Here is an 11,455-nt window from a genome sequence, read left to right on the forward strand (position 1 = left end):
ATCGACAGACGGGGCTAATTGCAGTCTTGTGGCTCCCCATGTGGAGTCATGTGACTGGTAGAATGGGGGAGGTTTGGGGTTGTGTCATTGTGCTGTTGAAGGCTGATTTAGCAGCATCTCTTGTTGGCCGGAGAGAAGCAAAGGTCACGGAAATGTCTGGAAAAGCTTCCTCGCTGTCTTGTTGCACCGGGGACCTTCCTTTGCCTTCCCACAGAGTTTCTTACATGTAATGCAAGAAATGTCACTGCCTAGCTGCTTGTTTTTGTACTTCTGTTACCACGTGGCGAATTACTGTCCCTGTTGAAGAACTTGGTAAAATTGTCCCAACAGATGTTCAACCCTCCCCTCCCCCCAGTGAGAAACATGATTAATATTCCCCTAACTGATAACTTTATATTAAAATGTGCTGGTACAGTTGCCTTCGAAATTACAGCAACTCATCATTAGGGCTGCACAGCTATTTATTCTTCTATAGATTTGATTTAAAAAAAAAAAATTTTGTAATCTAATAACTAAACTGTTGATTCCTGATACTCTTACTGCAGTAATCATTTAACAAATACCAAAAAGTAAACACTTTTTTTCTAGAGGTGCATGACATCGTTTAACATATCGGTGTCAGCAATATTTCTTAAAAATCAAGACGTAGGTTTTGATTTCAATCCTGGCCAATGCTGTCAGCCGGTATCTAACCATTGTTATTAAATGTTAGCAGCACCAGAGCTAAAGACATAACTACCAAAATAATAAAGGTGATTACATGGGCTGGTCAGCCAATTCCTGATGATGTTGGCTCATTCGCCACTGAGAAGTAGGACCACTTTCACTTTGGAGAAATAAGGGACAAGTCCCCCCTCCCCCGGGTCCACATCGAAGACATTTTCCAAAGTGGGGCATTGATCATTCCCTTGAAAATGAGGCACAGCACTTTAATTTATAATACAGGACGATCACATACAATACGAATGTCGCAACGTGTGCATTCATTATTACGCACCAGCTATTTGACTGATATCGTTAATATAATGGGCTTTATGGCAGTCCGTTCAAAAGTACGAGTTGTCCGTAAGTCGGACATTCTTAACCCAGTTAAATGTTTGGTTGTGAAGTTAGTGAAGGCCCAGTGAGTGCCCTCTTTGCACTGCAGTTCTTGGGGGCTCCTACCCAGAGGAGCTGTCTGGGACGTCTTTTCCCGGATTGACATCGCAAACACACTGCGCAGACTCTCCCATGGAGTTTACGGGACCTGAAAACCCAGGCTGAACTCTCCGAATACAAAGGTTATAACAGGCCTGCCATAAAATCAGCTTCTACAGGTAGTGTCTGCCACATTCGCGCTTCCCAAACCGGTCCTCAGTCACCCCCAGACTGTCCCTGTTTTTGCTCTCTTCCATTTCCCTGGGAGTTGGGAGAGAGCAAAGATGTGGTCCATCTGGGGACTGGTTTGGGAAGCACTGTTGTGCATAGTATGGGGGTGGCTTGACACATGCTAAGGTGAACTGTTGGAGTCTGCTTTTCAGAGAACCTGAAATCCACTAAACCAGACATGCCAAGAAAATGCAGACAAGCCCACAAAGAACCAAAGCTCTGGTTTAGGGTTTCCTTTTTGTTTGTTGTGAGAATTGATTTCAGGCTTTCAATTAAAAACGACAAGTTAATGCTTATGTTAAAATAATAAAAATAAAGAAAAAGATTAAAGGTCTGGTCTCCTTCAGGTAGGCGACTGGGTTTTGTAAAGAGTATTTTCCGGATCCATGGTTCGATGGTGTTGCCTTTGGCACCGCTTGCTATGTGTCCTGTTCACCTTGTGTGTGTGTGTATGTAGGTAGATGAGTGTCAGTGCTTACCTGTGCGCCCGTCTGCTTGCAGGTAAGAAGGTCCAGATCCGGAAGCCGGCCCCAGGCCTGTCTGACATCGCGCCCTCGCGCCGCTCCTCACGGCCCGTCATCATCTCCAGCACCATGAAGAAGACGAGCGCCCAACAGAGGCCCCTGCGGGAACGTCTGATTCACCTGCTGGCGCTCAAGCCCTACAGGAAGCCGGAACTGATCCTGCGGCTGCAGAAAGATGGCGTGTCCCCGCAGGAGAAGGACACCCTGGACGGCTTCCTGCAACAGGTCTGCTCCTCTCCCCGTAAGATAAGAGGGCACAAAACCAGACGAGTCGCTGGCACATGTAAACAGATGTGCAGCCTAACCTCGGTGCCCTCCTCAAGGCTGCCTCACAGATGATCAGTGAAGCTACAGGCTTAGCTTTGGTGCTTGTGAGGTATTTATTTTGTCTTTCTCCTGTCCCAAGGTGGCGAATTTGAATGGGAAAGACAACACGTTTACTCTCAAAGACAGCCTGTTTAAGGAGGTGCAGAAGGACTGGGCCGGCTACACAGAGGGAGATCACCAGCTTCTCAAGAGGATCCTTGTGCGGTAAATTGCTGACGAGTGCTGTGCCGTCGGCCATCACTGCAGCCCGGAAGGCTTTCCTTGCTTTTTTAAGTATTCCTCATAACTTTTGGGGGCTTTTAATATAACATATTTACTCTTGGTGGTGATTAACCGATAGATGCAGCTGCTACCTGGTACAACCCACTTCTGCCTCTAGAACAGCTTCAAGGACAGACAAGCCATACCTTCTGAAATGCCTTTCTGCATGACACTGAGCTGTCAGTTTTGCCCTTGCGGCTGTTCCCCTCTGACCTCTTTCTTAAGTGTTTTTGGCCACAGAAATGCCACAGACTGGGTGTGTTGTTCGACCCACCATTTTCTGTAAACTCTAGACACTGTAGTGCATGGAAATCCCTGTAAATTGGCTGTTTCTGAGATGCTGGAACCGGCACGTTCAAAAATGCTTGGATCAGGCTTCTTAACCGCACAGGAACTGAACCCCGTGACCCTTTCTGTGTGCTGTATGTATTCAGTTGCAGCCACGTTTGCTTTTTGTGGAAGCAGGCTGCTTGCATTAGCAAGTAGGTGAACCTATTAAACTGTGTGTGTGTGTGTGTGTGTGTGTGTGTGTGTGTGTGTGTGTGTGTGTGTGTGTGTCTGTCCAATTTGTATTGGAATGATAGGAGAGCTACACTCAGTTTGCATTGATGGGATTTTTGTTTTTTTATATGCAAATATGTCTGTATGTACGCGTGTGTGTGTGTGTGTGTGGCGAGGGGGGGGGGGGGGGTCCAGGTATACCTTATGTTTTGGGGACATTTGGTCCCCACAATGTGATAACCTCTTATTTTTACCTTTTAGGGACCATTTTATAAAAACTGGTGACTGCAATCAAAAAAACTATAAACATGCCAAGAGGCTATTTTGTTTGTTTGGCTACTTATGGTTAGAGCTGGGTAAGGGTTAAGGTTGTTATTTTTGGACTTTCTCATGGAGATAAATGGACGGTCCCCACAAAGATATGAGTATCGATCTCTCTTGTAACTCTTTATTATTTATTTATTTTAAAAGGAATTTAGGGATCTTGACTCCATCAATTACCCTGTTGGTTCCGGCTAAGTAACAGTAATAGTTGTCTTTTGAGAAGCCTTGCAATAAGGGCGTGAAATGCAGCACCTGGCCGGCATGCAATCCGAGGTGCGCTGTGCCCTGCGTGTTTAAACGGCTGTAGCACATCTACTCTGTATGCACGACCAGGCCGTCTAGCAGGGTTCATCTACAGCTCATACACTGGGAATGACTGAACCTCGGTGCTAACGCTGTGTTCAGCCAGGAACCCCCGTTCAGTGGCATCTCCTGCCCGGAACATTTTGGCAGGAAATGAACATTAATGTGGAAGATTTCTATCTCTGACATCTTAACCACGGTGTCCTGTGCCACTCCTGCTTGTGACTGGTCTTGCAGCATCGGTACAGTGGCGATGTGGGTGCTGATTGCCGTGCTGGTCAGAGCCAGTCTGATGTCATCGAAGGTGACGTCGGTATGGGGGGTGCTTGCCATCCGGGTGGGTGGGTGGGTGGGTTGAGGTGAGCGAGGGAGGGGAAGCGAAGCCATGTGCTTCCAAGAGGCAGCGTGAATCATTAGCAAGCAGAATGTCAGCATGTGAAGGAGACGTGAACGAAACGCGTATCGTGCAATTCCGTCAGTCTGTCACACACTGTTTATGCAGGCTTCGTGTTCGTGGGGAGCGGACGGCCTTCTGCAAGTAAACTGGCGAAACGTTCATGGTAAAAATGGCGACAATGTGAGCTTGAAGTGAAAGCGTTTTTGATTGCAGCTTTCGAAATACATTATGGACGTGCGGGGGTTGCCTGTGTGTAATATTAAATGTATCTATTCTAATGCTGATGACATTCTTCCGTATTTAGTTAGCATGTCTGTCTCATCCGTCACCCCGGAACAACCCAAAGCCCATCACACTGTTTTGTCTGTGGAACTTCACAGTTTGCTGCGCCAGCTGAATTGGGTCCATTTAAACATTATGTAATAGTGCATCGCATTGAGCTGTTTTTAACGTGTCAGGTGGTAGTATGTAAATGCTTCATAACTGAGTCAGTAGCACAAATGCATGCTAGTGTCTCACTGAGCGCGCCCAGTGCCACAGAGTACTGTATGACAATGACAACGCAGCACACGTGACCAATGGAACATGAGAAAGTCAGTTGTCACTTTCTGTGTTCTCCACAATGGTGTGGCATGCAAACAGATTTTTTTTTGTCCTTTCGATTTGCATTATTATCTGGCCCCCATTCCGGTGCCTGATCATCCCGTCCGAGGAGCTCCCTGTTGGGCAGCTTTGTGCCGCCCCTCCCGGCTTCTCCATCTTGTGCGGTTCCTCTGGCATTCCTCTCTGACCCGTGCCGCCCGCTCGCTCTGGCGTCATTCCACGTGGACCTGCGGAAAAATCTGTTTTCTCATGCACCGGAATGGCGGAGAGGCAGCTATTATTAGGACAGCATGGAAATAAGCTCAGCCGGTTAAACGCATTTGTTTGGGCAGTAATAGTGATGTTCCCAGGTCCCTGCATGCCGGCGCCCCCCGCAGGCCTCGTTGTACTTTGAGCATTGTGACAGATTTATCAGCACACATTGCTTAGTTGCACTTGGGCCAGTTGACACGCAGAAACTGATCCGGTGGAGCGGCCGTGATGTAACCGTGTGTGTGCAGGCCATGTGTCCCGGCAGAATCCGCTAGAGGACCAAGAAGGCTAAGCTTCAGCTATCCATTACTGCGGACCCCCAGTGTGACATGGCTGGTTAGTCCTGGGCCACAGCACCCCCTGCTGTTTCCCCAGGGGTTTACCCAGTGTCTTCTTAAACACCCCCCCCCCCCCCCCCCCAAGTGTATTTTAGCTGTAAGTCCAAGTCATTTGCCTTCCAGTGTGAAGTGTTGTTGCCTCCTTCCTCTTCTGCAGTCTTCGTTTCAAGAAATTCACCCACAGAAATTATGCTTTTCATAGGTCTGAAGGTAATTTCAAAGCCCTGTCTGCTGGGCCCATCTCTTCCATATAATGAACTGCGTAAGACCTTTCGCAATGAAAGTACATCGAGGAGAGCGGAGTCCCTCAGATTGGTAAACGTCACAATTCATCATATACCTTAATAAATTAAGCTGATGTGCTGTTGGATAGGTAGTGGTGCTGGTCCCGTTTTTCCACTGGTACAGGGTCACTGGTACAGCCAGGTCTCCCCTGTGGGCTTTTGTTTTGGGGCTTCAGGCCTTTGGAACATTTCGTACTGTCTGCTTTGCTTAATGTTGTGTAAATACTGACAACTGCAGAACCTGAGGTTGTTTGGGCCCTTCAGTGCCATTTGGCTAAAATCCAGGTCATGATCATAAAACTTCTCTTCACAGGCCGGTTCCCGATGGCCTTTTCCTCTCTCCTATGTGCAAAAGAAAATCTGCAGGCCAGTTTGTCCTGTTACACACCGGTCTCCTCTGGCCTTAGAAAGCCGGCTTGCTTATGTTGTTAAAAACAGCAGGAAAATGGAGCACTTAAAGTCCTCTACATGGTGTCCAGTCTGAGTCCCACAAGCGGCTGTTTTTTTTTCTCTCAAGCATGGTGCTTAACGTGAATTACATCAACATCAGGCAATAAAAACTGGTGAAATGTACAATTTTAACAACTGTGACCTTTTTTTTTTTTTTTACCGTGTTTTTGGTATTTTGAACGTCAAAACTGTATTTTCTAAATTATTTGTTTGGAGAGGGGGGCAATTTTGTTTCAAGCAGCGCATTTTCCCACAGCTCTTGCTGCTGTTTTTCCTGCAGGAAATTGTGTCAGTCACAAACAAACCCAAGTGTTCCTGGGGAAAGTCCAGTGAGTCCTGGAAAAGAGCTTGCTCACTGCTCGCCGTCGCAGGTGAGCTTCTGCGCCCCTCCGCTCCGATCCGCCGCCGTCGTCAAGCATGTCCTGATGTTTGTGCCAGATATTCGTGCTGGAGATGAGAGCCAGTGTGCTGAAAGGGTCACGACTGTGATAGCATTAGTCAGCTTCCTTTCCCATCTGCCCCTTGAGCCCCTGCTGTTTGCGTGGGTCTCATTCAGATGCCCTTTTAAGAGGCTATAAATGGGGAGGGGGGGGGAAGGGGTGATGACAGTTTTCAGGGTGTTTTCCACATACGCGCACACACACACACACACACACACACACACACACACACAGTGTCAGACAGCAGGCAGCTCAGGAGTACAAAGTCATTGTGGAGTTTTTATGTATAAACGTATAAACTACAAAGCTTCACTGCTTTGTCGGGCACTGTAGGGTTACAGATTAAGTCCAAATATCTAAGTGGCCTTTTCTCATTTTGAGGAACTCTGAATGGTATGGTAGTTCCACATTGCTGAACGCCCTTTTTTTTAGTCACCGAAGCCTGTTTTGTAAAGATATTAGCTTGATATTAAGAACAGTCACATTTTTTGTAGCATGTGTGTGATGTATTAATTTCTTTTTAATTTGTTCATTGCTGGTAAAACCTGGTGATGCATTCCTGCGTTGTGCTTTGCGTCCTCAGAAGCGACCTGCTGCGGAGTTCATCGATCCCCTGGCAAATAAGAAGCCCAGGATATCGCACCTGGCCAGTAAGGCGGCAGGACCCGTCAACGGCAAGCTGAGCTCCTCCAATGGGAAGGAGGTGGGCGGGATCTCTTTGATAGGCGGCGAAAGCGTGACCACCAGCTCCCAGCTGCCGCTCCTAGAAATCCCGCGTCCGTTCGACCCGCTGTCTGATGTCAGCAACGACTCCAGCCACAACGGGAGGGACTGTGAGGGCCAGGAGGTGGCCGTGGCGGAACGTCTAGGCCAGCCTCCGGCCCCCACAGCCTCCGCCGCCGCCCCCCTGCCGGCACATGGATCCTCCCCATTCCGGCCCAGCCCACTCGGCCTCGGCGGGCCCCCGGAAGAGGCAGCCGCCGCCTCGCACCACGGCAAATCCAAGAAAAAGTCCAAAAAGCACAAGGACAAGGAGAAGTCTAGGGAGAGAGAGAAGGCCGCTGATGAGCGTGGGGTGGAGATGACAGGCAGCACCTGCAGCCCGCAGGACTGTGCTCCACACGGGACGTCTGCAGGTAGCTAAACTCATAAAAAAAGACCAACCAAATTCCCCATAACGTCATTCCCTGGATTCCCTGGGCAGTAACAATCAGAAATTTCAAGCTGTTGAATGGTTTGTCATTCTGTAAGTTGTACAGTGACCTCTAGTGGTGAAGCCTGTTAAAATACCCAGTGCCAGACTATTTTCTGTACACAAACCCACAATGTTTGCCTGGTTAAAGAATGACTTTCGTTTGACCCCATTGATGTATTTTATATCAGCTTTATTGAAATGTCACTAAAAAGTAAATACTGAATTTAATTCTCACGAGTCACTTTGGGTTTCCTTGTAGATGTGAATGGGATGTGCAACAGTAGTATTTCTGCATCGTCAACAGACACAGCAGACTACTTATCGTAAGATTTTTTTTTCTTCATGCATATATATTTTATTCTGTTTTATAGTAGGTTCTTCTAAAGTCACTGTTTACTCAAGACTCTATGTATGTATGCATGTTTGTGGTATGTTTTCCCTAATGTCTTCATCCAAATTCAAAGGCTAGATGGAGTTCTGTAATTTAACGTGGTATGATTTTAAAAGTTTAAAATGAGGATATTTTGTGTAGCCCTCAAGGTGTCCAGACGCATGCGCTGATGGACTCCTGCCCTCCAGCTGTGATTTAAACAGGCTTTGTGTGCCGCATGCCCTGCTGTCCCGTGTCCCTGCAGGAAGTACACGGCGATCGCCTCTCAGGAGCAGCGGCAGAGCTACAAGAACGATTTCAATGCTGAGTACCACGAGTACCGGGATCTCCACGCTAGAATAGAGAGCATCACACGGCAGTTCACTGTGCTGGACTCAGAGCTGAAGCAGCTGCAGCAAGGGACAGACAAGTACAAGGTAGCCCTACGCGGTCAGCCCTGGCCCCTCCTGGATTTCTGTGGGGGGGGTTGTTATGGGAATTAATCACGTCATCATGTGTTCCTTCCTTTCCCCAGACAATCCGCAATCAAATACTTCAGGAGTATCACAAGATTAAAAAGGTGAGCAGTGAAACGGGCGACGTTCCCGTAACCGCGGCAGTGTGTGCTTAGGCAGGTTTGTGGCCAGTGCTCACGGTTTCTCTCCTGTTTCAGACTAATCCAAACTATGGTCAAGAGAAGAACCGCTGTGAATACCTACACAACAAACTGGCGCATATAAAGAAACTTATAGCAGAGTATGATCAACAGCAGCTCCAGAACTGCCATTAGTGTGGGGTCTCTTTCTTTCTATGGAAACCAGACGGTGAAACATTGTCTGGATTCCACTTGCTCCGAAAGTTCTTATCAAAGATGCCACGAAGGGAGAATTCATTCCCCCCCCCCCCCATTGGGGCCAAAAGCACTATTGAGAACAAAAGCAGACTTTATTTTGAAGATGTGACTTGGCAGTTCAGGCCCTAGACCGTCTGGGTATCAGCCTCTGCCGCTGGATAAACCTTGTGCAGTGTGTCTTGTTTCCTGGCCCCCTGTTGTGCACAGAAGGTCTCCAATCGTATGAAAGGATAATCCACATCCTTTGAAGATCTCCTACTGCCTTTCCATACCAGGAACCAGGGGAGACGATACCACTGAAAAGGATGTGACGGAATGTATGCCAAAATGCTAATAGTTTAAGAACAGGAAAAATGTAATGGGCTAAATATGAAATGATGAAATTTATTTTTCCTCATTTATTAAAATGAAAGGGTTTCTTGCTGAACACTTGTGAATATGTATTTTAGATTTTTTTCCTTATTTATTCTATTTTGGACATACATAGGGATAAGTTGTGTTGTAAATTTACGCTCCTCAATATCAGTACTACAAAGTGTTTTTTTTTTTTTTTTTCTTTTCTTGGAATGTGAGCCAGTCTTTTGTGCAAAAGCTGCCTTGGCCATCAGAGTTGCCCAACTGTTGCATTCATTTTTTTTTTTTTAAAAAGAGATATAATTTCCCCCCATCCTTAAATAAAGACAGCACTGTAAAGTCACTCGCAGGCAGACGCCCAGCTTCTTTGGCAGTCATTCTGTCCTGCTCAATCCTTTCGCTTTACAGAAGATTCTCTGAATAGCTCTCTGAAGTCACCTTTCTCTATGTGGTCCATAGAAGGTGTGAATTCTCTCAAGGTCCATTTAATATGTACATCCATAAAGCACATAGCATCCCTGAGAGACGTGTGCACCACCGTTCAGGGTTCTACAAGCAGATGCGACCCTTTGGTCGGTGGCGGAGGGGGGTCACAGGTCACAGGTACATATCACTGTTTGACTGTTCAGCGAAATAATTGTCATTTAATGGCTTTATACTGTGATACATTCTTAAGATTGTATGAATATGCAAAGGTAATGCGTGATACGGTAAAACTGTTCAGTGATCCTGCAAAGCATGGACATTGTCTCTGTATTGCTCTGGCCAGCTCTGACAATCTCTGTATTGCACTATAACATCAACATGTGAATGACCACCCCCCCACCCCCATGCTGCCTCAGACTCCATACACTGAAGTGCGATTTCATCTGTTAATGCTTCGGACCAAGACTTTAGCTTTAGATGGTATTCGTCTTCATTCATTGTTCCCACTTAATTTGTACCACGGTGCCCCATGTGCAAGGTTGAGCTTAATTCTTCACGTGCTGATCTCAGAATTTTTGCTGAATAATGTGCAGCTCATCCTCCATTTTAAAATGCATGTAGGTTTGTGTCCATTTATATTCTATTGATTGGGAACAATATACTTAGCTAAAGTGAGGCCCTCTGATGGCATGTATACCAGAGTAGGGTCTCCCTGCCCCCTGGCGTTCGCCCTATTTAAGCTAAGAAAAGACCTTGACACATCAGTAGACTCTCAATGGCCTTAGCTGAATATGTGCACCAAGTTCATTATGTTCTTGACCGGTATCAATCATTGTGAAAGGGCCAGTGTCTGCGCTCACTTGCAGTATCTTTGCACAGGATTAGACCGATGGTCCTGCTCGACAGTTCAGTATCATTTTGTTATATTGTCAAAATGTGCATTTGAAAAATGTAGCACTTTGCTCAGTCTTCTTTGTAGTTGCATTCTTCTGGTATAAGGCGCCGTCCTATTCATCTCCACAGTGTTCTTATACATCACATGTGTTTGTTCATAGCCGCCAGTGTTTACTTCTTACCTTAATGGCATAAATTGAAGCGGCCAGTTGATCATACATGTGATTGCTTTTGCAAGGTTATTCTTTTAAATCTCTCTGACCGACGTCGTTTTGGTAATACGTTTGAATTTGATCAAAGTAACTAAAGTGTCACAGCAAAGGATCTTTGACTCCATCTTCTACTTTTATTGAGGAAAATGTACTCCAGTTGCCTCTATTGTGAGGAAGTTCTATAGACATTAGCTTGGCATCTCTGCCAGTCACTCTGCCCTTAAGTTACAGGGCTTAAAATGATGGCCTATCACAGCTTTTTCTTCAAACCCCAGTGACGTAAGGCTTGATGTCGTCACTGACTGACTAATGCTAGACCCACATCTTTCTAAATTTATGGCTGCATCTTCTTATTGATCCTGCCCTGCGGCTTCTATCACGATGGTGAATATTCGATTAACCAATGGCCTCTGGCGAGCTCCCGACTGTCATTTCGTGAGATCGCTCGTCTCGATCTCGATTGTCTAGGACCCATGAAAGGATGCTGGGTAAGGCATCCAGGAAGTAGCCCGTGTGGATGAGCCTCTTCTGTGGCTTTTCCTTCACAAATGGTCACACACACAACACAACAATGGTGACACACACAACACTGAATGAGCTGAATGTGCCAGATGACCTGTTGTATAGGTTGTGTGCCAATGCTTCTGGGGGGGGGCTTGAAAATCGTCGTATTTTTAATGCTAAAACCTAAAATGGGATTTGAAACAAGAAGGGACTGGGAATTACAATGATCTTGATATTTAAATAAAATTATATGTATATCAAAACATCACCTTCAA

The 11,455-nt window shown here is 46.4% G+C and overlaps 1 protein-coding gene across 1 annotated transcript in view; it reads left to right on the forward strand.

Annotated features, from left to right (window-relative positions):
- The window catches only part of ell (elongation factor RNA polymerase II), a 36,367-nt gene extending 24,912 nt beyond the window's left edge, over window positions 1–11,455 (forward strand). Inside the window, exons 5-12 of the mRNA XM_023843676.2 lie at window positions 1,870–2,117; window positions 2,299–2,423; window positions 6,213–6,303; window positions 6,956–7,508; window positions 7,827–7,890; window positions 8,203–8,374; window positions 8,473–8,517; window positions 8,611–11,455. Of these exons, the coding sequence (XP_023699444.1) occupies window positions 1,870–2,117; window positions 2,299–2,423; window positions 6,213–6,303; window positions 6,956–7,508; window positions 7,827–7,890; window positions 8,203–8,374; window positions 8,473–8,517; window positions 8,611–8,727 (1,415 nt within the window). The 3' untranslated portion in view covers window positions 8,728–11,455. The remainder of the gene's footprint in view (window positions 1–1,869; window positions 2,118–2,298; window positions 2,424–6,212; window positions 6,304–6,955; window positions 7,509–7,826; window positions 7,891–8,202; window positions 8,375–8,472; window positions 8,518–8,610) is intronic.

The sequence above is a fragment of the Paramormyrops kingsleyae genome, chromosome 15 (genome assembly GCF_048594095.1).
Source record: "Paramormyrops kingsleyae isolate MSU_618 chromosome 15, PKINGS_0.4, whole genome shotgun sequence".
Taxonomy (NCBI): Eukaryota; Metazoa; Chordata; class Actinopteri; order Osteoglossiformes; family Mormyridae; genus Paramormyrops; species Paramormyrops kingsleyae.